The sequence below is a fragment of the Balearica regulorum genome, chromosome 16 (genome assembly GCF_011004875.1).
Source record: "Balearica regulorum gibbericeps isolate bBalReg1 chromosome 16, bBalReg1.pri, whole genome shotgun sequence".
Lineage (NCBI taxonomy): Eukaryota > Metazoa > Chordata > Aves > Gruiformes > Gruidae > Balearica > Balearica regulorum.
Window position 1 is genome coordinate 6,050,479 of NC_046199.1, and position 26,286 is coordinate 6,076,764.

General features: G+C 49.3%; 1 protein-coding gene across 2 annotated transcripts; it reads left to right on the forward strand.

Annotated features, from left to right (window-relative positions):
* Window positions 1-17: 17 nt before the first annotated feature.
* On the forward strand, window positions 18-25,569 carry SDC4 (syndecan 4). 2 transcript variants are annotated; one of them, XM_075768919.1, is made up of 5 exons: window positions 18-163; window positions 20,122-20,263; window positions 21,214-21,266; window positions 21,518-21,701; window positions 22,962-25,569. In XM_075768919.1, the coding sequence occupies exons 2-5, from the start codon at window positions 20,140-20,142 to the stop codon at window positions 23,111-23,113; spliced, it is 513 nt and encodes a 170-aa protein (XP_075625034.1). In that variant the 5' UTR covers window positions 18-163; window positions 20,122-20,139; the 3' UTR covers window positions 23,114-25,569. The 2 variants fall into 2 exon arrangements, with proteins under 2 accessions (XP_075625034.1, XP_075625033.1); XM_075768918.1 differs by lacking the exon at window positions 18-163 and adding an exon at window positions 5,900-6,054.
* Window positions 25,570-26,286: the final 717 nt, after the last annotated feature.

Genomic DNA, 26,286 nt, shown 5'->3' on the forward strand with positions numbered 1-26,286 from the left:
CCGGAGGGTTCGGTGCTGCCTCCCGGGAGCGCGGGGCTGACCCCTGACCCCGACCCCCGCCCCGACCGCGACATGGCGGGCGGCGGGGCCGGGCCGGGCCGGGGGGGTCACCGAGGAGGCGGGGGCGGGGGAGCCGCTGCCTTCAGACCCCGCTGCGAGGCAGGTAAGCGCCCGGCCCGGGCCCGCTAGGTCGGTCCCGGGGAGCTGAGGCTCCGTGCAGGGCCGGTGGTAGCGCCGGGCAGGCCTTGCCCTGGGCCTTCGGCAAGGGCTGAGGTATCGCCCTTGAGCCCGCGGAGGGAAAGCGGTGCCCGCGGGAGGCCGCAGCACGTATTTGATTTATCATAGCGGAAAAATTTGTTGGCGGCGGGTTTGGCCGTGCGCTGCCTGCCCGGCGATCAGCACCCGGCCCTTTCTCCTGCTGACGGGGTTCGGGCTTTCCCCAGCTCCTGCGCGGTGCCGGTCTGGGTTTGTTTCAGTGGATTCAAAACTTTGGCTGAGCGGCCCTTGCTAAAAAGACTCAGATACCGAACATAGAATAAATGACTGTCCTGGGGTATTTCCTTTCTTCTCTAGGCCAATTCCTGCAGGCGTGGAGGCTGTCGGTAGCTGCTGACCAGCTGTACTCCTTTTAGCTCTGTGCCACAGGCACCGCGATGTTGTTATCAGTCCCGGCGTGCCCTGGCAGCACCTTTCCATTACTGGGCTGGTCATGTGTAGGGCTTGGTTTCTTTTGGGAGGTTTCTTTTGGTACGTGGTGGTTTCTTCTTTTTATTCCTTGTGAAATGATCAGGTGCCAGAATCCTTCATGCCCTGCTGTACCCTCTCTGTGATCTGCTGGAGTTCGTTTTAGTGGCCTCAATAAGCTGTCCTGCTGGCTTGGCTTCAGACGTGAGAATTGTCACTAACTGAATGCTAAAATCCCCAAGGCTGCGTGGGACAACGGCGCGTTTTGGAGATAAGACCTTCACTGGAAAAAGGAGAGGAGGCACCCCCGGGCTGCTGTGGTGGATGGAGGAGTTGCCGCAGAGCCCTCATCACCTGGAAAAGAGAGGGGGAGGACAAAAGGGGAACACAGCTTTTCTGAAGGTGCTAGATTCACATTAGTTGTGGTGTGGAGTATTTCTGGCTATGGCAACTCAGATTATGATCTCTGACATCCCCTGTGACGTTTTTTCCATGTCCCCATATGGGAAATTCCATATGCAGCTTTGCTGCATCTTTTCCCTTCCTTGTTCTGTGGATGTCACTGCGCCGAGGCAGGTTTGACACACATTCCTCCCTGTTCCCGGACATGCCACTCCTAGAAAGGATTGTGCAAGGGAGAGGTGGTGTGCTGCGGATGTGGGCCGCTGCTGCTGAGCTCTGACTTGGGCCTTCAGCGAATTTATCTCTGCAGAAGCTTACCAGCCTTAGCCAGTGCAGAAATGAACACGGGAAAATCCCAACCCTATCAGGGCTGTCTGCTGCCAGCACGTTGCTGAGCATAAATTGTGAGACTCAACACTTCCTCTGTTAACTCTTGGTAGACATTGGTTTCCTTTCCTGAAATCTGCTGTGCTTGGCATTTCGGAGACATGCAAGCCACTGCTTAGATATTAATTTTCACTTTTCCCTTTCCTTTTCAAGCTTTATAGGACTGACTTGACTTTGCCAGAAAAAATCGTTTAGTCATAGCTGACTAAAACTCCAAGCTAGTGTAAGGTAGGACTGTTGGTGTAATTGCTGGGTGTTTTTCCACAGCCAAAGTCATCAGCAACGATATTTCTGATTTGTCCAAGAGTCCCTGGGATCACAAGATACAAGCTGGTGTTTCAGGAGGCGCTGACTCAAATTCCTTCCAAATTTGAGACTCCTCCCTGCCTGGTGCGTTAGGCTCCCTCCCGCCTTGTGCGGGCAGTGTACCAGCACAGACACAGTGAAGCGCTGTGGCACAAAAAACATTAGTGCTGTGAGTCAGCTGCAGCCTGGTTTGTGAATTCATTTCCTGGCTGACTTTGCAATGGCTTGTTGCATGGTGACGTCTGTTTGTGCTCTTCAATTCAGCTCTCCCTCCTCTTCAGGCTGCTCCAGCTAAGGAGACCGTGTCCTTCTCCTGGAAGAGAAGGTGTTCTCCCCATGGGGAGTCTCACCCCACACCCCTGCTCTGTGGGACAGGTTTAAAGTGGATCTGGGGAACAGATGTTTTCTGGGAAATAAGTGGCACTTTCAACTTTCCTTTTCCTCTTTAGTTCAAACGAAAGTCAGAGATGGCTGTGGAGGAAAGATGTGTAAAGGGGAAAAGGATGTTGAAACACAGAGACTGTACTTTCTAGGGTGCCACAGTAGGTGCTGCTCACTTGGCTTCTGGTTAGAATGTCCTTTTTTAACCAGCTGACTGTTTTGTGCATGGCACCTGCAGGTCACGAAGAGCAGCAGGTGGAAGAAGAAGTGGCAACATGCCCAGGACATAGCAGATGCCCTAAGAATGTACCCAGATCACATACAACTATCGTGTTCACTTCTTTATCAGGAGCGTGGAATAAGAATTCCCTATTTAGCCAGGGATTCTTTCCATAAGAAATGGCTGTATGGGATGGTATTCTTTTTCCTCCTTAGGAATCATTGCCTAAACCAGGAAGCTATTTATTTAGGTGATCCATATTTTACCAGCTGGTATACAAAAGGTAGCGCTATCTGAACTGACCTTTGCTGGGTTTCATTCCCCTCTTGCCAGGCAGGTAACATTTGTGCTGAGGTGACCTTTGCTAAAGGGACAGTAAGGCTAAGATTATACACTTCCAGAATAATACGGTGTTAAGTAGTTCAAAATGTGGGATGAGAGTTTTCAGTTGTCCTCTTCCTCTACTCATGCACCATGCAGGTGTGTTTGTCCGAAGAGCTTGGCATACTGAACGGACTTTGGGAGTTGCGATTTTTTTTTTTAAAACTCTACTTAAGGTTCCTTTGTGCTTGAGAATCCTGCTCTAAGCTCATTTTAAAATCTGCCTTTAAGGACTGTGCTGAGCTTGGCTGAAGAATCTCTTTTCCTGGCCCATGCAGTAGTATTTATGATCTAGAATTGTCTAAAGGGCTCTGCGTGTGGCCTTCTCAAGATTACGCAGACATTTCTTTGTGTCATGTAAAAATGTGATTTCCCCTCACCCTCCAAATTAATTGTATTTGGACACTCCCTCCTTTCCACTTCCAGCACATTTGTGTCATGTATTGGGAACTGGCAGATGTTTATTTTTATTTTCAATGCAAGAGTTAGGTAACTGTTCACTGTTGAACGCTGGGTGAGGAACAATGGTGGCCAGCCTGCCTGATTTCTCTGCCAACTGTAATTTTTAAAAGGAGAAGGGAACTGACACACCTTGAATGTGAGAATGCATCACCCAGAACAAATGCATGGCTCAATGCATGTTTTGTTTTTCTTCTGCTTCTCTCACTTGTAGTGAGGTTTCAGGAAAGTACATTTCAGTTGTGCATTTTTTCTCTCTGGGCCCATTTGTCCTGTCGCTCTCGGTCAGTGTCATATACCCACAATTTTTCTGCATTATTCCAGAGAGAGGAGAATGTCAACGTTTTGAGAGGGGACATTTGAAGGGCAAAATGAAGCAGGCTATTTTATGTCATGGCTTTACAGAACCATATCATGATTTTTGTGGCTGCATTTTCTCTCTTATGAATTCTCTTGAGATACAGTTGCAGAAAGTTTGTGTGTGTTTCAGGGAGGTGGATCTACACAATGCACTTTGAAAATGTCATCAGTAAAGTTACATGAATTTGTTCTCAAGGTTGGAAAATACACTAGGGTTGAGGTTTATTTTCTCTTCTGTTTCCAGAAGCCCAAGATTTCTATCAGTTTGCTTGAAGATTTGTGTGTGCAGGTGTGACTTTGATGGACAATGTGCGTGGTCCCTGGGCCAGGTGGGCAGGCTGGCTCCTCTCCATTCTGTCACAGTAGTACTTCCCTAGGAGGGAACGTGGTGTCCTGTGCCAGGCAGGGGGACTTTTTGGTGGAGGGGATGTGTGTTGAGGGGTAGGACAACCAGGAGGAGTACGGTGTATTGTGCTTGTTTGAAGAGGAAGTTAACAGGCAAATTAGCAGTGCTTTTAGCCACAGTACAGACAGCTGGTTTTGTAAGTGTCTTTGTGGTGGCTGCTTTACCTTGAAAGAGGTGTAGAGGGGTCATGGCCAGATGCACACAAATGTGCCATTTAGAGGGTTAGGGGGGATTGGAGTGCTTCTGGCCACCTTGTGCTGCTGAGGCTGTCTCCTGGCTGGCAGATGTTGTCATGGTATGGACCAGTCTTTGCACATTCAACCCAGCCTCTGTGCTCTTGTTCCTCTCCATCTGCTGCTGCCCACCTCTGCTGGGTGTCCAGAGCTGGAGACTCATTGGAGCTGAGCTCCCTGGCCATGCCAGGAGTGACTTTCATCAGCTCCTCCATGTCATGAAGCGAGGGCAATAAGGGTAGTAACCCAGCCCACAGTGCAGGTCCCTCCCTCACATCCTTGGTTGCCTTGGATGCTAAGGTGAACTAGAGGGTTAGTGATATATCCCCGTCATAAGCACAGAGGGTCATGTGCTACAGGAAACTCCACCATGGCTTCCTTTAGGCTGGTTCCTACCCTTACCTGAATGTATGCTGTCTGCAAATCTTATTTTATTATTTTAAACTCCGAGCAGCACTCCTTGTCACTTCATATGAAGCTGACCAGCTCTACAGCCAGTTCAGCATGGTGCTGCCAGGAGATTCTCCTGCCAGCAGTCATGTGTGCAGGCACAAAAATTGGGGAGACCTCTTGACCTCAGCTCGCACCCTCTGTACCTATTTATTCCCAAAGAGATAGGCAGCTGGGAAGGCTGCTTCACCTTAGAGATCTTTTTTGTTTGAGGGGTAGCACGTTAAGGTGGGACAGAGGGAAGGCTACAAGGTCTCTCTGGATAGTTTTGTAGTGCTGGACTGGGCTGAGAACCAGGTCATGACACACACGCTTTGTAGTCTGTGCATTGCTTCTCCTTTAAGAAAATACTTTATTCTCTACAAACTAGAGCCCAAGTGCAAAGTGATGTGACTGCAGCATGAACAAGGGACCGATGTAGGTGGCATACTGGTACGGTAGTTCTGGTGCGCTGAAATGGATGCTTTCAAACAAATTGTTATGATCAGGCAAAGTTATTAAAGAGAAGAAAAACTGAAATATTTAAACTGTGCTGTTGGGGTTTTCCCCTTCTTTATCTGTGTGGGCGTTTTGCACTTGCCACTTACAGGGAAAACAGATGGAGTGGTTTTGTTTTCCATTTCCAGCAAGAACCATGATGTAACACCTCGCCTGATAACCAAAGTGATGACACTGCAAGTCGCAGAGTCGTTCTCGGTTTTCTGTAAATGTGAGACTGTCACTTGTGGAATGCTGTGAAAACAGATGCTGTGTGCCTGCTTCCCCCTTTCCCTTCTTCCCCCTTTCCCCCACTTTCCATTCCCCCCCTTTCCCTTTTTCCCTTTCCCTTTTTCCCTTTCCCTTTTTCCCTTTCCATTCCCCCGTCTATTCCCCCGTCTATTCCCCCCTCCTTTCCCCCCTTCCCCCCCAAGTCAGTGCCTATCGCCCCGTCGGCTGCGGGGGGGGGGGGGTGTGCACAAGCCGTGCAGAGCAGAGTCCGCACCCGCACGGTCAGAGCCGGCCCCGGGCCCTCCCGGGGTTCACAGCAGGGCTGAAGCGCTTCGGCAAACAACCTGACGGCGTCCCCGGATCCGATGCCGGTGCGGGGCAGCTCGCAGCCCCCCTCGGCATCCCGCCGCGGTGCCGGGGATGCGGGACGGGGCCCGCGGGCATTCCGGCGGGGCGGGCGGCAGCGACGCTCCGCCCTCGCGGGGGCTGCGCCGTCCCTATAAGGACCGCGGCGGCGGCAGGGGGGCGGCCAGAGTCCGCTGCGCCATCCGGCGTACGGTTCCGTTGAGCTCCGCGTCGGCCAGCCCAGCACAGCCATGCCGCTGCCCCGCGTCCCGCCGGTGTTCCGCGCCGCCCTGCTGCTCGGCCTCCTCCTGCAAGCCGCCGCCGCCGAGTCGGTGAGTCCCGCCGGGCCACAGGAGAGGGTCTTCCCCCCCCCGCCTGCGCGCCCCGGTAGGGAAGGGTGCTCCCGGTGCCGGGGGGTGGGTGACCCGGCTGCTCCCCGCCGGGCCGTGGGTCTCGGCACGGCTCTCGGCCGCGGGTACGCTTGCGGTGGGTCTCGCTCGCCCGTAGCCTGAGAGCTAATGCCACCGTGCCCGCCCGGGGACCTGCCCCCAGCCATTTGTCCTTCTCCGAGGAAGCGGGGGCAAAATGGGTTAATGGCAATAGGGCAGTTCCCATTCCTTTCTCTGGTTCTTCTGCCTCCTTCCCGGCTTGCGTGCTGTGCCGCTTCCTCCGTGTGATGCCAAAACAGCGTTGTCCTGGCCCAGCGTGCTCCATGTAGACCTCTTGCCCTGTCACGAACTGTCCCGGTGGTTGTGCCACCTCTCACGTATCCCTTTCTCTCCCCTGCACACCTCTTGCCTTGCCCTTCTGTATTCAGGGCTGGTGGAATCAGAGCAGTGCAGGGTACACGAGACAAATGAACTGCTCTCCATTACAGCTTTGATCTCCAGCTGCTGGTCATGGACTGAAGTCCTTTAATCCCTCTTTTATTGTGAATGTGTGATGGGTTAGATATGCGCAATGCATTACAGCACCTGGGTACGCTTTCCAGTCTTACTGGAGTTTGGTTGTGCCGGTACCTGGTGTCTTTCTATGTGTATCAAACCTTCCTCACTTCTACATGAGAGTGAAAAACGATGTGTTACCATAGAAGGTTTAAGAGACTCTTAAATATATAATGAGATGAAACAGTTTGGATGCTTCAAGCCAGGCACGTGTGGGATCTTTGTGGTAAAGCAGAGATTTTGGGATTCTGCCCTCCCTGCTGCTTGTTTGTTTTGTGTGTGTGTCCATCTTGCTGATAGTGTGGTCGGGGCAGATTCCTCTGCTAGTCTGAAAGAGTTGCTGAGATTAAGGTAACAGTGGGAGACCGGGGGTCTCAACAGTAGGTTTAATCATCCACATCGGTTCCTTCTGGACTGAAGGCTGGGTGGGCAGATCAGAACTGATAAGGCTCTGGTGCTTAGTTGCTCCCTAGTAAGGAAATGGAGTTAGGGGGTTGCCGAGTAGGAAACTCTCCCACAGAGAGCATCTGTAGCAATTATCAGATACTCCCTGCTAAAACCAACCACCCCAAATCCACTTTAATCTGGTGTCTTTATCCCTGCTATTAAGCACGTGAATTGCTTGTTTGAGAACTGGCCCAAACTAGTGGGGCAAACCTTTGAGGCCGACAGCATCTGGAAGTTGGATTGACCATGTTTGGTATGAAATGCAACTTGATGTCCCTGGGAAGTTGAGTGGTCTGCAAGCATTAGATTTCTGCAAAGACAACCAATTTTGCACAGATGTATTCTGTAAATCCTTATATAGAGCTTGTACGGAATGTTTGTCTGTATCTTTTAAGCTACCTAAGATGGAGCGTATGCTTGAGAAGTAACACTGGCCTACTATAAAGCCTTATCCAAACAAATTGTTTGGGTTATGGGCTGCTGGGGAGGAGACAAGGATGACACACTGTTTGGGAGAGTTCTGCTGGCGCTCCTCCCATGTTTGTGTTGGGTTTTTTTTTTTAATAGCACTTCCAAAACGTGCAGAGCTGCACAGCATGTGGCTCTTAGTTCTTCTGTGCGGGAAGGGTGAAGACAGGTAGCTGTTTCTTAACAAGACAGGGATTGTATTTCTTGTGCTTATGTAAGAGCATGGCTTTTGAGAGTGATTCTGTGCTTGAATATTTCCCCAAGCCTGTACAAACAAAAATGCTTTGGCTCCTTTTCCTTGCGTGGCTTTCTGGTGTAGATGGGATTTCTCTGTGTGAAGCAATCTTGGATGTGTAAGAGGGTGGGGAATATTACCGAAGTGCTGAAGTGTGACGTTGGTGCTCAGGCTGTGAGTGGGTTGTGTTACAACAGCGCAGCAGCTTTGTGTGAGAACATTGCCTTGTCCCTGTGGGGTAGGGGGAGGCTGGACCCTATGCTTGACATCTCCTGGTGGTCCCCGGCCCTCTGGTTGAATGCGAAGGACTTGAGGTCTGCCTTGCTTGGGCTTAGCATCGTTGGGCTCTCCGTGTGCTTTCAGCATCTAAAACTGCCCCTGGCAGCACAGGAGGAAGCAAAGGGTATCTGTCTGCTGCACGCTTGGGCTGCTCCTACGTTGGAGCTGCAAGAGGGCTCCCAGTGCCCTGAGCTCAGTAGGGTGGGAGTGGTGCTAATGGGCTGCAAGCTTGTTCCAGCTGTCCTACTTTCCTGCCTTCAAGTAAGGAGAAAAAGTCTCTGTGCAGCACCACGTCGTGTGTGCGCGCGTTCCCAGCGGTGTGTAGGCAAACAGAAATCCAACCCAGAAGCTGCTGGCAGAGGATTGCTCAGGGAGAGGGGGGAGGCTTCGTGCTGTTTATGGGCTCTGTTTGCTGGTTTAAAGCAATCATGCTTGCAGGCCTCCTGATTGGCAAAGCTGGTGTCTTGTTGATGATAGCTGTGTTTGGAAAGTAGTGCAGCATTATTAATGTTAAAACCGGTTTGGCTTGTCCTGCTGCCATTGATCCCTGAGGCCTGTTCTTTCTGCTCTTCACCCAGTTTCTCATCTGTCCCTCCCAATCAAATCAAGACATTGCTATCTCCACGTTTTACTTTATTTTACCTTCTGACTTGGCAAACTCATGGGGCAGCTGAACATGTGGAGCAAATCCTGGCTTTGCTTAAGCCTCCCTAAAACATAGAGCAGCAAAATGATGATGTCTTGAGGTGACATCCCTTAGTCCTGAAGGACCATGACTTCAGGTAACTGAACCTAGAGTTGCCTGTGGGGATGAAATGCCTGTAACATGTAGAAAGAAATAGCCTCTCTAGCACCTTGCACCTTGTTGAACTGTATGCGCAACTCATGGGGTGGGAGTTGAGGGGTGCACAGTCTCTCTGCAGCCCAGCACCTTGCCCATACTAGATGTGGAAGTACCCAGGCGGGTGTGAGCAGTCACCCCTGAGGTGCTTGGGGCACAATCGGGGAAACAGCGCTGCTGCCCAGTTCTCATCTGTCTTAAGTGCCTGCCAGCTCCCGTGCCAGAGAGCACTTTCTTGTGGTTCAGTTTTCCAAACAGCTTACACAAGAGGCAAATTGGGGCTGAACTTGGTACTTTTCAGACTTGCGGTACCAGAGACTCAGTCACTCTAGAACATTAGTTAACATGATTGCTCTCTTTCCTGCCCCTCCTGTTGTTGTCTCCCAAGGCCTTGGCACTTTGAGGTCCTGCAAAGATCTGTATCCAGTCCCACAACAGTGAAAATGTTTTTTTCCTATGTGCTTTCCCCTCTCCCCTCCCCTCAAGCCTCTATTAATGGCTTTACTATTGCCTTGAGCTGTCTGAATGGTCGGGGAGGCCATTTGCTGCTCTCAAATGCCTCAAGTGGAGCCTAATGTGACCTTGCGGTGGTTTTCCTCTGGCGGCTTACTGCCTTCTTGGTACGCTTGTGTCCCACTTCTATCGCAAGCTGCTAACTTGACTTTCAGAGTGACAGTGGAGAGGAGGTAACCTGGCTGGCTGCTTGGTGTGCAGACTTCAGCACTCCTGCAGCTACTTTTCCCTTTCCTCCAACTCCTGGTGCTGGTAATTGCTCCATTGAAAATGTGCTGGCTGCTTGAATCCACTTGGCTGGTTGTAAGTTAACGTCAGGTTGTGCTGCATTTTGTGCGTGTTAAGTTGTTCTCCCTCAAATGGGTGGATTGATGGGCTTTGTCTTTAAAACCAGATTTTTATCTTTTTTTTTAAATTTGGTGATAGTGACCGTACCAACATGAAGCATGGTACTGTTTCTGCAGTCTGCGAAGTAAGTGACTTAAGTTGACTTGTAAGATTACTTCATTAAGTTATCGTGGCTCACTGATCCTGCAGAACTCCCCAGCTATAGCTTTGGCGAGACAAAATGGAGCGTCCATCCTTCAGAATACTTCCTTTCTCTTGAGTTAACATTTATCCTCTTCAGCCTACTCTTAGATCCTTGCAGCTGCATTCTCGCCCTTCTTTTGGTACAGCCTGTTCCTTTTATGCCCTGTGACAACAGCAGGGTTGTGCTGCTTTTGCTGCCTCAAACTAGAAGCTAATGTAGTTGAAACACTACAAAACCGGTGGGGACAAACCCTGCGCACGCCTGACCTCCAGGCTGCTGTTGCGGAGCATGTGTGGCTGTTTGTTGGAGACTCAGTGGTATGCAAACACTTTAGATTAAGGATTCAAATGATTTGCACTAGAATGAGACTCTTGAGATGAGATTGGGCTTGGTGGCTCTGAATAGGCAGGGTAGCCCAGTTAAAGAGTTTAACTTGTAATAAGCTACTGCTCTGAGGGGCTATAAAAGATCCTACATTAATGAGCTGTTAGGGCTGGGCTTCTAGATTAGTTCAGACTCTTGTTTTTTCTTGGTCTTTAAGCATGTGCCTGAATGGTTGTCCAGTAAATGCTGCTGCCTCTGACCAGCTCTGCTGTGTATCACTGGCAGCCCTGACTCTCAGCAGTCACACTCCAACTCAGGGTTTCTGGCACTTGCCTGGCCTCGCAGCTCCCGGAGACTCTGCTGTCGCCCTCTGAGTAACAGCCCTGGCCCCTTACCCAAAGCAGTGACTCAGACTTCTGAGACGCGGCAGCGCAGGGGTGGATTTCATCTAATGCGGGAAGAAAAGGAGTGACAAGCAAAACTAGTGCTGCTCGGCAGACAGTCTGTGCCACTCTCGATACCAAGAGCCCTACCTGCTGCCTCTTGTCTAAGAGGCAGTGGGTTGTGGCTACAGTGGGCAAAAAGCTGTCAGGCTCTGACGTACGATTGCTGCCAGTAGCTGAGTTGGTGTTGGCAAAGGCAGATCAGAAGATGGCCTTGTCTTGAGCAGCCACTAACTTGCTCTGGCAGCTCTGTGGTGGCTGTGTTTTCAGAGGGAAACAAGAGTTGCATGGGGGAGAGAGGAAGGCAGCAGTATTAATCTGAAATGACTGAAAGCGTTCAAAGCAAGCTGAAGGAGTGGAAAGTCTCAAAAGAGGGGGTTAAATACTTAATCCTGAATCTGGAGAAAATGTCAGCGTAGGAGGGGAAAACACGCAAGATGTAGCTGCGTCCCTCTCAATTTCTGAAGGCTTGGCTGACTTCAAAAATTCACTTCTTGTAAAAGTCTTATTTTTGTGGGAAGTAGGCACTCTTGTCAGTTTATCCTTAAATCCTTTGAGGCTGAGAATCTGCTTATAAAATGCCAAGTGGCTCTTGTTAGACAAATTATTGGGATAACTTAAAAATCAAAGCAGCTCATTAAAATCTCAGAGAGACACTCCTTGGGACGAAAAGGAGACTGGGAGACCCATTGGCACTGTTAACCCAAGCAGTTAGTGTCGTGTCAAGTAAAAACAAGGTTTCTTTTTGCTTAAACAAATTGTGTTCTGCCAGGGAAAGCAAAGCCTGCCATGGGAAGGATTTCTGTCTTCTGATGTTGCTCTGCCTTAGCTGCTGAAGAGGAAAAGGTGTCTCCACCACAGTGCAACTAAAACTGTGCTGCTGTCTGCTGTAAAACTTGAAATCAAAGTGCTGTGGCCTTGCCCTGTTTACCTTGCTGCGAGGCTAACCCTCCCTCCTGCCCTTTAGCTGCCATTATAGTCAAACTATAGCAATAAAAAGAAGCGTTAATGTGCATTAATGACACTGAAAGTGCCTCCCTTGGATTTGCACAGAAGTCTCGGTGGGTAAGGCAAGGTGACTAAGGGGAGCGTGGCTGGAAGGAGGATGCCTGGCGTACTCCCATGCTGGCCTGGAGTGGGACCCATAGGTGGAGGGACGGATCCTGGCCAGCATGGTGCTGGGAGGGTGGCAGGAGCTTCTTTTGTGGGCTAATGTCTCCCTTTAAAAACAGAGAAGCTTCTAGCGGTCTCTCTCCCCCAAATGGAAACATACTCCTTACTGATGTCAGGAGCTTTTGCTTGGAAGACTCTGTTCCCCAGTGAGATAAATATTTATTGCAAATCCACAATGTGCAGTGGAGCAGACTCTGGAGCCAGGATCTTGCAGGAGACTGTTTATGTGCGGGCTGTTCTTGGCGCTAATTCTAAATTTCCTGAGGCTGAGTATGAGGAGCTAGTCCTGTACGTTGGTTACTAAACAACTTGCTAGTCCAGCCAAGTGCAGGCTTTGCAAAGCCAGGGAAGGAGCGACCAAAACAAGAGCTGGGTCCCTCTGCTCCTGGCTGTGACAGCGAGGGTGCAGAGATGTGATCAGGGAGTGCCGGAAAACTGCTGCCAGCTGCTCGCCCCCAGTTCAGAGAGAGGAGGAAGCCTGGCTGGGAGTGCAGAGCTTTCAGAGAGAGGAAAATGCTCCTGGGAGTGACAGGTTTCCCAAAGTACAGCTGCGTTATTCCCCAATAGCACATGCTGTGTCTGCTGCTTTCTGGGCCCAAGCCAAGGCAACCTCTGCGCAAGTTGGGAATGTCTCCATTAGAAAACAAACAAAAAAACCCCAAAACCTCACACACATCAAAACCCCAGCCTCTGCTGCTGTAGCTAAGGAGGAAAATCCCTGCTGTTGAAATGTTTGTTTGTATAAATGCTTACACGGGTATAGCTTGATAGTGGAGTGGCACTGATACTCCGTCTCGAGTGCTTTCATGCTGATAACTTCCTCTGCTACAATTTTTTGCTGGTAGCTTTGCCAGCAGAACAAAACTCTAAATAGCATAACTGTGCTGGCAGAGCTCAACTGCCTGGGCTAAGCCTAAATCTTTGGGCTACTACTTCTGATTAGATTAAACTGGATTGTGGGAGGGGAAGCATTTGCAGGGTGCAGCATTGGGAATCTTGACTGTACAAACAAGCTGAGATTAGCTGCATGGTGAGCCAGCTCGGAGAGGCACCCTTTGAAGTTGGGTGTCTGCCTGGCTTAATCTTGCTAACATTCTGGCATGAGAGAGCATAAAGAGCCCAAAAATGCACATGGTGTGTTTCTTGCTAAGTGGAAATTCTGCTTGCATGTGTGTCTGAGGAAATGCTGGGGTGTAGCTGTATTCTAGGAAAGGGCAGTGAGGGCAGGGCTCTCCCTGATGTGATGGGGAAATGTGATAAATGAAATATCCCAAACCTGAAGTATCAGCATGAGAAATCATCCTTGATGGACAAGCTGCCTTGCTGGGGCCTTTATATCTTTTTTTTTTTTTTTTTTTCTGCAGACAGAGATGCAATAGGAGCCCCCTCGTTTACAGTAGGGCAACTTGGAGCAAGTTGTGAGCTGGAAAACTGAATCCCTTTCTTAACCTTGAATAGATTTCTCCAACTTCAGAGCTGAGCCCTGGGTAATGAAGTGCAGGAAATACCTATGATCAGCTTTGTAATGATCATAAAAAAAAAAAAAATCTCATTATGAGCAAGGTGTGTTTTGTTGCCAGTGACCATGAGAACCTTTCAGGGCACAAAATGAGTCTGCTGCAGTTGTTTTCCTCCTGAGTCCCATGAGAGTTCCTGCTTTCCCCTCCTGCAGTTTTCCTCTGAACCTTATCTATATTTGCTTCAGGGCAAGTGATTGACACACAGCCATCTGCAACTGCTTGCTGAGCTTTATCTGTCTAGCTGGAAGGGGGATGCAGTCATCTCCTTCCCTCCATAGCTCTCTGGAGTTGGGCACTGAGTATTTAGAGCAGCTATTTTGCCACCATTGCAGTAAACAGATCCCAGCATGTGCCTCAAATCTTTATGGCTTTGCTCTTGGTTGATAATCAGGCAAGAGCAGTTAAACAAGAATTCATTCCTTTATAATCTCTCTGTTGTCCTTCTGCTTGCTTCTATGGCATGGCCTGAAAGGCACTTGGGTACGGTGTGGTCTGAAGAGCGCAGGCTGTGTGTAAGTAAACACACGTGAGTTAAAAGGTAACTGAGGTTTGACTTTGTCAGTGCAGGGAAACCTATTTTGAGCAAGCAAAGCCCAGGAGGATTCATCCCTGCTGCAGGGGAGGCACCAGCGACAGCGGGTCGCTCTCCAGAGCCCGGGATTACTGTGTAATTGTCACGGGGATTATACCTCCGCTGCCGCATGAGCCCCCAGGAGAACTGCTTGTGGCGACGCAGCTTAAAGAATCACACGGGGAGCGGGGGCAAGCGGGGACTGACCCAGGCTGAGGCTGTGTTAGTGCTGGACGCACATTACTGCGCCTGCCCCACGTAGCACGTGGACTGCCGAGTCTGAGCACACAGGACTGGTTATGTGGCTGCGGGGAGACGGATACCTGGTTGGACAGGGACTGGGGATGCTGCTCTTAAGTCACCTTGACTGAGTGATGCTTTTACCAGCTGAACAGTTTGTCAGCCTCCATGTTGCTCTTGCTCTGTCTTATTAAGCAAGACCCTGCTCCTTCCCTGTATTACTGAGCACAATTAAAAAAAAATAAAAAATTCTTTTTCCCTCTTTGGTAAGAGGCACAAATGCAAGGGGTGGCGTGCAATAACTACCTGGGGTACTGAACATGCAGTGCTATCTGTCCCCTGCTGCCAGCCAGGAGCTGCCTGCAAGCCCTGGTCTGTGCTTCTGTCTCTGATTTCCCCCTTAGTCCTCAGAGGTGCTAAAGATTTACCTTTTCAGCTCACTATGATGAGAGTGCACCTGTACAGTGGCCGTCGGAGAGGAGACGGGCAAGGCTGGCCTTAGGCAAGGCTGGCCTTGGGCAAAGCCGCTCTGCCTGTGGTCCTGCTCTAGGACTGCTTGAAAAGTGTTGAGCAAGGGTACAGTAGTATTTAACCGTGTCTGGAAGCCTCAGGGTGAGCCTGTCATGCAACTAAACATGTGCATGTGCCTGGATGGGCGCTGTTTAACTTTTGTCTGGGCTGTGTGCGCTGGGAATTACGTGGGACAGACTGACCAGGAACAAGGAGAGGTAGAATGGTACCCGCCGAGCGTGGGCACAGGGAGCTAGCACAAGTGGCTTTTTTACTGTGGCTGATGTGTTGAAGGAGTTAAGTGCTACCTAGATTGAAATACTGCTATTTGCTTTGCTCTCAGGACAAAAGTGACTTTTGGTTTTTTTTGGTTGTCTGGTTTTTGTTTGTTGTTTTTTTTCTTCCCCCTACACAGAGCTGGAGCTTGGAGGGAGTAAGTGGTGGTTTGGGGGTAAATACAGACCCTTCCCTTACTAGTCTGGCAGGAGCTGTCTGCCAGAAGCTCATGTCACTTTGAATAACTTTACTTTTAATGCTTATTAAGATGGGAGGATAGAGCTGTCTTTGCTTGTTACCTCGCTGTGTGCCTCCCTTCCTTGGAGGTCAGCTCTATCTGGCTGACTTGCACCAATCTCAGCCACCCATTTCCAGCACTGTATGGCTCCTCCGCTTTCCTGCTTTTGGGGAGCTGGTGTGCCTCTAAGGGGGTGAGCTCAGCTCCTAACCCCTGCTCCTTTGAACACTTCGCTTGAGCTTTAAAACCTTTCTGGTTTGTGTGCTCCTGCGAGAGCTCGGTGGAGTGAACTGTACATAAATTCCCTGTCTTGGGCTTGGTGGCTCACAGAGCTTTGCATCCTTGCACTGAAAAGGCCCTATTGGATTTGGTGCTCTTTGGTTCATGATGCAGGACAGCACAAGGGCCAGCGTGGTGGCTTTGCAAGAATGATCTCTTAGTAACCAGGCTCTGAGGCTGGGCCGTGTGGGCAGCTGCTTGTGTTGTCCAGGAGCTCTTTTTTGTTAAGTTGATCTGGATGTGCATGATGGTGTGAGGTGACATCTGCCCCTGACAGTACAGGTCTGGGAAAGATGTTTTGTGTAATCCTGCTTGCAAGGTGAGCTATACAACTGTCCCCTAGTACAGAGCCCCTGACAGAAGCCCCAGGAGCCACTTGCATTTATCTGTCCCGGCAGGCTGCAATGAGTTAACAGGTTTGCGCGTCTGCCCCCTCTTCTGCCACCTCCCAGGCTGGCCCAGCTCCATGTGATTTGCCTAGGTAAGGTTGACTTTCACCTTGCTCCTGTTTACTCCTAGACTTATGTACACAGTGCTGGGGAGGGAGATGCAGGAGTGAGCGCTGGGTCTCCATGCTGAAGTTATAAACTTGATAAAGAGCTCCCTGCGCTTTGAATGCCTGAGTCTCTGCAGGTCTGACTCCCTTTGCGGCTTGCTGGCTGTGACCCTTCAAAGAAGCTTTTAATGAACTCTGATGTGTTTGATCAGAGATAAGGGCTAGCTGTAAAAGCCAGTTCCATGTCTGGAAAACTTTGTCTCTGCCCCAAAACGTCATTTGGGCTCTTTGGAAAGGGTTTGCAAAGGCTGTGGTGAAGACATGTGGGCTGGGGCAGGCAAGCTGGTGGGGTTTGTTATTTCCCAGAACTAGCCAGCGGCTGGGGAAATTCTCACGTTGGACAGAAACTTTGCTTACTGCCTCAATAAATAGATGTTTTTGCTTTGAGAGGAAGCTAGTAGTATGCTGGGGCTGTAAGTAAAGGCCTCAGGAGCACAAAATGGAGTGGGGCAGGCTAGGGATGGAGCACGGCAAAGCTGCAAGCCCCTGCCTGGGGTGCCAGGGGTGTAACTCCTGTGCCTGAACTAAGCAAACAGTGTCTGGCTTCATCCAGTAGTGCAGCCAGTCTAGGGTTCAAGCATGAGACCTCTGTGCCCAGCTTTTCCAGGAATGACGTTCATAGTTCACGTGCCTGACGTGCTGGTTGTCTGGCAGGGAATAAACTCTTTTTTTTTTTTTTTGCCGCTGGCAGGCAGGAAAAGCCTCTGCTCCCCAGCACATTGGTTAATCCCCCTTGGTGCTTACTGGGGATAAAGCTGCTTAACATGAGGAAGAAATCCTGGAAGTAGACTGCTGCAGAAAAGGTTGATTTCTGTACAGACCTGTCCCAGAGAGGAGCATATTAATAGCAGGGCTCGACTTCAGCTGCTGGGATGAGGTGGGGCTGTGCAGCTGCCCAGTCCAACTCTCCCAGCAAGTCCCTGGCCCAGCTCCAGTGCTGGGATAACAGGTGGTGGAAAGCAGACTCCGAGCAGCGCCGGTGCCCTTCTCCAGCTGGCAGTTGCAGAAGGTGTGAAGCTGAATGTGGCCAGAGAATACTTGGCAAGGGTTGACTGTCATCCTGTGGCAGTCTCCTGGCTTTTGGCTGGCAGGCTGCAGCCAAGAGGAAAGAGGAAGCAGGGGCAACTTCCCTGGAGCCTCTTCCCTTGGTAGCAGAGGCGTAGGGAAGACTGAATCCCCTTGGAAGGGGATGCACTTTTTAAGCAGTGCATCCCCTTCTCTAGGGACCTCTATATGGAAAGCCTGAAGCCCTTGCTTTTAAGTCTGAAAGTGCCTGTGTGCCCTGTCACAGGTGTGTATGTGAGGAATGTGCCTGCTCCAGACCTGCCCTGCGAGCACGGCACTCCAGTGTTAACTCTTCCCGGGCTGCCCGTGCCCCAGCTCCCAGGAGGAGCCTGCTCCCTAGGAGAGCATGTCTTGAAACCTGGAGGGTAAGTACAGAGATGCTCAGCAGCCATCACACTTCCCTGAATTTGTAAAACTAGGCTTACTGCCCACAAGAAAAGTTTCCTGTACTGTTTGAGCAGCTCTCATGGCTTCCAGGAACTTCCCTGTCCTTGCTCAAGAGGATGATGAAGAGTGAGTTCAGGGAACGCTCCCATATAATCCTATTTATGCTTGTGAGTCAGTAATTTCCTTGTTGTGTCCTCTAGCTTGTAAACACTGTCTGTCCTGATTTAAATAGGGTTTTCTGATAGCCAAACCTGGTGCATTCCACAGTATGTACTAATCACTGTGGCTGTCTGCCACTGCTTTGGTCACAGCTGGGCTGATCTGATAAGGTCAGCCTGCTGTCCAGCCACTTGGTGGCCTAAACGTGGGTTTTCTTGAGCCGCCCTCGTTAGGACATTAGCTGGCTGTGATTCATAACAAAGTACGGCATGAGCTGGCAGAGGGGTGCGGCTCAGCGGAGCTCTCTTGCCAACACTGATCTGCCTTGGCGCGGCAGCTGGATTATACGGATCTGCAGCACACTTGCTTCCCAGCCCTGGTGCCCTAGCTTGGGCAGATGGGAATTGGGCTCTTCCTGCCCCTTGATGAACTGGCCAGAAGCTCTCATGGGAACAGCTACTGTGCGCTGGCAGCGGTTTCTGTTGCAGGTCTGGCTTTGGCTAGGTTTCATATATCTTGAAATGAATTTGCTTTTGGAGTGATCCATAATGGTAGGAATGCCTGGTTCTAGGCTGGGAAGGGATTTCTTCCCAGCTGGCCTTCTTCCACAGCCTTCTTCCCATCACCTAGTGCCAGGCTGGGGCAGAGTGGAAACAGGGGGTCTAGGAGGAGAGCTGGCCTCAGCACTTCATGCCCTCTGGGGTGTTAATTTGGTTATCTTCCAGCAGAGTTGCTGGGGAAACCAAAGATGCCTCAATAAGCTGATGAAAAGCACATCTAGTAGCCACTGCTCCTTATGGAAAATGAGAAACATCTTGTCCAGACCACAAGGTCTTGTTTGTGGCAAAACCAATATGCTAATGGGCAGGGAAGTCTGGGCTGGAAGCAGGGCTGGGGCTGTGGGCAAAGGAAGCTGACACATGGCTTGTGGCTGATTGTTGGCCTTTGCTTGCCAGATCAATAGCGGATGTGATTCATCAGTCGGTGCCACTGCTGGGCTGTAGGATGGGCCACACGTGGCCAGGTGAGCAGAAGGCTGATGCCAGCCATGGGAGCTGCAAAAGCCCTTATCTCATACTCAGGGTCTTGCTGCTGCCCTGATGAAACAGCGAGCACCAGAGCTTGGGTGGTGCCACCCAGCTCTATCTGTCCCTGCCAGTCTCAGATCTTCACCCGCTGTGTGCTGTGGCTTGTGGTAAACCCATACATTAAGAAGAGCCCTCAGATTTGCAGGACTGGAGTGCATTAAAAATGCACTTACACCTTCAAGACTTGAGCCCAAGTTCTAGGAGACATCCAAGGAACATGTTCTTTGGGGACTTTCTTTGGGGACAGCATAAAAAAAAATATGTTGACAGCTTAGCCCCTAGCTGTGGGACCCATCCATCTGCATTGCTGTTCTCGCTGTAGGGAAAGGAGTCAAGTCCCCCACCACGGCGATGACTTCACGGCTGTGGAAGCATCTGGAGATGCTGGAATCTGTGGGCTGGTGTTGAGCAACCCAGGAGCTCATACCTGCGGTACCCTCACCAAGGCTGGCCCCAGGGTTGTGGGGCGAGGAGAAATAGCTGTGGGGAAATCGCATAACTGTGGTGAGGGCAGGAGGTTTGGGCTTGTGGCTCCTTGAAGGTCCAAGTGCAAGCAAGCTCTGGTGTGTGAATTGCCATTGTGGCCAAACAGCTGGGTCTCTGGGAGGCTCTCCTGCTGCTTCACTAATGTGTGTCTGTAACCGCAGTCGTTGTGCCATAAGATCATGGACTTCATTTTATCATTTTACAGACTTGTTTGTTTACGTGCGTCTTAAGAACTGAGGCAGGGCAAGCTCTTCCTTCAGGCAAGTCATTACTGATAGCAAGTGCTCTTGAACTCACTTTATATTGCAGAGCAATTCAGCTGAACTGACAGACCAGTTTTTAACCCTTGGCTGATAAAATAGGTTTGTTTTCAATACAAGAAGCAACGCATTTCCTTGGCACAGGGCTTCAGTGCTGTGAAAAAACCTGACCTATAGGTGCCAGGCCTTTTCTCTGGGAATAGCAAGTCCTTCCAAATCCTCCCTTGTTGCAGACTGAAGGTACTGCTTTTCCAAATGCTTTTGGTACAAACTCCTAATCAAGATCCTGCTTTATTTTTCATCCTGTGGGTTCAAGTGAACCTCCTGAATCTGTAGCACTCGGGAAATTCCCATCCCAGGCTGGTTCTCACTTCTGAGAAATTCTAGGGGAATTCAGCTATTTCCCAGCTGATGAAGATAATGCTTTTAGTGAAGAGGAAGTTCAGCATTTAATGTTCTTCTGATAGAAGTGATGTTCTCAGCACAGGCTCTGAACTCCTGACCTTTTGCAAGATGCTTCTGAGGAGTTGCCTGATATTTGACGCTTCTCCACCCCCGTTTACAGGTGAGAGAAACAGAGACCATGGACGCCCGATGGCTTGACTACCCTGCCTCCGGAGACTTGCCAGATGATGAAGACGTTGGCAGATTTGGGCCTCACTTAACTTCTGATGAGTTAGATATAGATGAGACATCTGGGTCTGGAGGTAAGCGGGGAAGGGGAAAATGGATCTCCCTCAGTTGATACTTTCTGCCAGTACCAGCCCATGAGTGGTGGGCTAAATGCACAGCCAGAGCTCCAGAGGGAAGTACAGTGTCAGGTGGAGATGAGAAAGCAGTGTGAATCGTAGTCACTCACAGATGAGAACAGTGAAAGTGGTTGTACCGTGATGTTGAATCACTGAGGGAGGACAGATGGAGTCCAGCCAAGCTGGTCTTACTGCAAGTGAAAAGGCATTGCACTGGCTGGATCTCTTTCCTGTTGAACGCCAAAGAATTTCTGAGAAACCTAAAAAAAAAAAATTAAAAAAATTTAATCTATTGTTGAGGCAGTGTTAAAAGGCTTAAAGTTAGTATCTCAGCTGAGGCCAAACAAGGTAAAGGACTAACTGGTGTTCAAGTGAACTCTCTGTGACATGCAAAGCTCCCTGCCCAAACCAGTTTCTGTAGCTCCTTGTCCCATTTATGTGGACACTTGTTCTCTAAAAGGGAAAGAACAAGTGCTGAAATCTGTGCATGACATGTTTGGGCAGATCTGGTAACTAAAGGGTTGGCAAACTACCCTTGAGGGATGGGTGGTGAGAGCATTGCCCTCACCATTGGCATTCCCTTAGCAGGCTATAGCAGATGGGCTTTGCAGGGCAGCTCCTGATAATCTGCAGCAGGGACCAATGGATCCAGCCGAAGAGGCCTCCCATGCGAGAGGTGTTCTTCTTAAGATTACATCTCATGGTCTTGTGCAATCGAAGCCATTAACTGGTGAAAGCACTAGTAGATAAGAGGGAATTATAGTCAGCAGAGAACAAGAGTCCTAGTTTGTAGTTGTGGTATTGCAGGAAGTGTCTGAGTTCTGGAAAAATGACATGTGATGAGAGGAAAACAGCCCCCCCCCCCTTTTTTTTTTCTTTCTAACTTTCCCCTCCCCCCTCCTCTGCAGACTACTCAGACTCTGAAGATGCCATATATCTGACCACCGTGGATACTCCAGTGGTAAGTGTTGCTTCTGCACACTCTAAGCGATGCTGGTCTGTAGCTGTAGCTACTCTGGTCTGTCTGTGAAGCTTTCTGAATACCCTTCCCCCCTGCAAGACGTGGCATTGAGATGAATCTACCCGCGTGAGCGGAACAGCATACTTGTAATGCACTAAGCAAACTTTCTTTTCCCTGCACACCCTCCTACGTTCAACTGTAGGAAGGCTGGGTGCTGCTTACTGATGGGTGTGGTTGTCTATATTCTGTAGATATCTGACAACTATATCCCTGGAGATACTAAGAGAAAGATAGAAGGTGAGAAGAAAAACACAATGGTGGACAATGAAATCATTCCAGACAAAGCTGTACCTGTCGAAGAGAACCTGTCCAACAAGATCTCCATGGCAAGCACAGCCAACAGCAGCATCTTTGAAAGAACAGAAGTCCTTACAGGTAATACTCCACCTTGTCCTGATAAATCATTAATACTGTAAATCCAAATGGCTTCTATTGTCCCCTGTTTCTCTGGGGAGCAGCTCCCTGCTGACAAGGGGAGTAAGATGCGTTACCTCTGTGACTACCTGTAGCAGGGTCACTTCTGCCTTCTAGTCCCTTAGCAGAAGAGCTGCTTGCCTTGCTGGGGTAAACAGCTTGTTTTTGAGCCTGCCAGCTGACTGTTGGCTTAAGTGACACACAAGTCATGTAGCAGCTGCTCTGCACGCAGATACTACCTTAGCAAGCAGTGTATCTAGCCATAAATCAATGACATCACAGACTTTCATATCAAATATGGGGTGTTTTCCTTCTAACCTCTGCCCAAGTCCTGCTTTTTCTGAGCCTAACCAGGAACCAAACAAACCCTCTAAGGGATTTGAACACCTAGTCAGCTGTAATAAATCTAAATAATTCTGTCTAGAGCAAAACCAAGTGACTGGCTTCCCCTCAGCACATGGGACAGATCTGTCTCAAGGCATCAAGCACATGGCCTGATGGTCCGAGTACAAACCTCGGCACATTTTGCCGATCTGCAGCTATCATCCCAGTTGGAGGAGCAACTGGAAGAGTGGATTGCAAAGCCACCTAACAAAGAAGCTGATTTAGCACAATGAGTAGGTGTCACAGCAAAGGATAAACTTCACTGAAGTCTTGTGGCCACCTTTTGGTGTGCGGAGAGAGAAAATCTTGGTGGTTGTCTGGGTGTTTGTGGTTTTTGGTTGATGGGGTGTTTTTTGGAGGGAAGTGGTGGTGGTAGCAGGATGTTGTTTAATTGAAGTATAGAGTCCCCAGAGTGTGCTCACGCAGGTAGTTAGCGAAGCATTCAAATCATCATCAACTCCTGAAAAGTGCTACAGCTTGGTTTGTGGTTTGTGGTGGGGCTTTTTTGGGTGGGTGGTTTTTTTTGGTTTGTGTCCGTGCAGGGAGGATGTCTTTTTATCAAAACTTTTCTTGCACTGCAATGGAATATTAACACAATCTGGTTAACGTGGAACATGTGATTATTCTGTGGTTAGATGAAGAACAATTTCTGGCCTTTTCCAATAACATCTGCTGGCGCTGAAAATGCTGGCGCATGCGGTGTCCACAGGCACGTGGACAACGCTGACTCTGGAGGCAGTTCTGGGGGCTGGTACTCTTGAAGCAGATTTGGTGTAGCTGATGGTTTGGAGTTGTCCAGAAGTTCAGACTTATTCCATGCTCTTTTTCCCCCCCCAGCTCTCATTGCAGGAGGGGCGGTGGGCCTCCTGTTTGCCGTCTTCCTGATCCTCCTCTTAATCTATCGCATGAAGAAAAAGGACGAAGGCAGTTACGACCTCGGGAAGAAACCAATCTACAAGAAGGCCCCTACAAATGAGTTCTATGCTTAAAGCTCAGCAGCACCTTATGCCCATCAAGGGACAAACAGACTGTATGGAAACACTGTGCCCTCAGATGAGATGTGCTGAACAAATGCTTTTTTTGGATTGAATTTCAAAGCGACTTCAAGAAAAAAACAAACTTCCTACATGACCCTTCCCATCCCACTCAGCTAACAAGGGCCCAATGAAATACAAAGAGTCTGAAAAAAAACCCACAAAAAACCCCGAAACCAAAACAAACCACCTCAGTGTATTTTTTTTTTTTCTAAAGCTAGTGTAAAAAGAATAAAGATGCCAAATTCTCTGCTTGGTTTTTAGAGGGTATATAAACACAAAACAGACTGTATGGAAGCAAACACCGTGTGTTTGCATCCAGTGTGCTGTGCTCAGATTGGCTGCTTCTGTAGAAGATGGCTTTATTTTTTATAAAACTTGCTAATAGATGTCTTCCAGCAGGCTGTTGATGTGAAGCATTTTTGTGGAGAACTATTTATGAATCTCTTACACTACAGATAATGTTGCCTTATCAGGGAGTAAAAGGCCCATAGGGGCTCAAAATCCCTGAATGCCGTAAAGGGCCTATGGGAACAGCTTCCCCAGGAGACTTCTGTCTCTTCCTGTCGGCCCCAGGCAAGGGTCGTTAATCCGTGAAATCAGGACAGCCCGTTGTGTTTGGCTATGACACCCTTTCCTTGCCTTTGGTCTCTTACGTTTTTTTAAGGATTGCTTGTAGGATTTTTTTTTATAACAAAATTTTAAAGAAAATAGCCTAATGTTTATATAAAGTTTGTAGAAATTGTTTTGAAATAATAAAAAAAAATCTACTTTTTTAATTTCCTCAGATTTATTTTTTTCAATCCCTTTGTGTTTCCTTTGGCCGGGCATTTCTCTAGAGATGTTGTTTTATATGATCCATATTCTGAACGGAAGCAGAGTTAGCTACAGTGTGTTACAGGTTTCTTCTAGTTCTATAGCAGCTACTGTAGAGGGTAAAGATATTTATGGTTTTCCCATAACTTTTTTAGGATTTGGGGGTTGTTTTGGTTTTTTTTTTTTTAAATAGAATTATTTATAGTTTCTGAAATGGCTGCTCTTCTCATTTGGTAACTTTTATCCTTTTTATGTAAAACACTAATGCAATGAGTCTCTGTGAAAACTATTTAAGCTTTATTCTATGAATTTTAATTATAAATTCAAGGCAATAACTTCTAGGATTAATCTGTATGCAAAATTGGATTCATTATATGATTAAAGTAGGGAAAAGACGAGTATTTCTAGCCTGTAATATAATCAGTCCTATAGAGCTATATATTATATATTTTGCTGAGAAATATACGGTTAAGAGTGAAAGGGCTGGAGTTAATCCTTCAGCAGCCTTACTGTAAGATCTCTGTCATACTGTGTCTTGTCAGTGGGCTCGTGCTGGGGAAGGCAGCTGGGAGCAGCCTGAGCCCCGGGGCCGCGTCGCCGTGTCCCGGCCGTGCCTGGAAGCGGGCTGCGGTCCTTCGTGTGCCGGGTTTGATCCCTGAGTTGGAACAGGGATCCCCAGCTGGGGTTGCTCTTTGAAGCAAGCGCTGGAAGCTCGCAGTACAGAGAAAATAACTTTATGTTTGGGGGGCTGGCTGCCTGCAGAGTCCCCTGCGGTACTGTGCCGAGTTCTTGCCTCTTGGAGAAGGCTGGCTGCGGTCTGGCTGGTGCCTCGGTGGCATCTCCTAGCTGGGGGCACTGAGCTTTCGTAGACAGCTGGCTCTGAACCTTCTTCAGTGGATCTTTCTTACTATATCATGTACATAGCTCCTACCTCTACTGAGAATTAGACCAATTCGCCCAATGCTCCTAGAGCGAAGGGTAACATGCATGTCAGATGCTTCTGTTTCAGGAAGGTGTTACGGAACTACTTGGTGCAAGTCGTGTCCTGCAGCCCTGTGAATCTGGTGTGGTTTAAGACGAAATCTGAGTGTGGGTCCCCAAACTGAGTGACTGAGTAGGCAGCACAGAACCGGATGGTTGCAAAGGCTGTTTAGAAATCTCGCTGATTCCTGAAGCCTCCTTACTGAGGCTTTGTTGTAGGCTTGAGGCCAAATTTGTAGAGGCAATAGAACAAAGAAATTCAGCTTCAGCTGATGAGAGCTGCTTCTCAGAGCTAGGCAGGCGAACTGTGTATTGAGACATCGGTGCGAGAGGACTTTTCCCAAGGCTGCTTCTCCAGGTTGACTCACTCACTTGGTCCCAGTACAAGTGTGTTCGGGAAAACACTGGGCTCTGGGAGGCTCTAAAAACTGCACAGAGTTCACTGTAGGCTGGGAAGGAGAGGGAGGATTTTACTGCCTATGGACAGCACTACCAGGAAGGCAGGAGCAGTGTCTGCTTCTTGGGATATTTAGAATCTCTTGTGTAACTGCTCTTGGGGATTTTCCACTGTTACTGATTTATTCCCCCCCCCAATAAACTGGTACTTTCTAAAATGGGCTTTTTGGACTGTTTCTGACCTGAAATTACTTTTGGGAGCTGGATAACAGGGAGCGCGTGGTTGTGTAACTTCTTGGTTTACCAAAGCAGGAGGCACGCTGGGATCTGGCTTGGTGGTGGCCTGCAGCTCAGAGGGGCTTTGTCAGCTGCTCCTGAGCTGTTCTCGGTGTCTGACCAACAAGTGACTCCTGTAGGACCGGCGTCCCTGGGGGCTGATACTACCGAAGCTCCTCCAGGCAATCAAAGCAAATGCACTATGGCAGGAGGAGGTGAGTCCATCCTTTCTCTAGCGATCAATTTGTGATGATGCTTTGGGAGGGCTGTCCCCTGCAGCCAGAAGGGACAGAGGGAGGTAGAGATGGGCTTGTGCATGTGCCCTGATGATGGCAGCACATTCCTGTGCCCTCAAACATCAGGGAGCAGCGTGCACAGAGTGTTGCTCGACCAAGTTTCAAGCCAACCCTGTGGAACTGATGCAGGCCTTCAAGTGGGGGTAGAACTGTTTCAGCTTCCCTGGGATGAGCTGCTCTGGGAGCAAGTCCACAGGTGACTTCATGCTGTTTTGGACTAAAGCAGCTCTTCTCTTAAGCAAGACCTGGAGGAAGCTGCTGCTTCTCCAAGCGCCTCTGCTCTGACAGCTTGGTGCTCTCAAGGGCTGGGACCCATCTCTTGTCTCCCTGGGCAGGTGGGAGAGAGAGGGCTGTGTGGGGAGC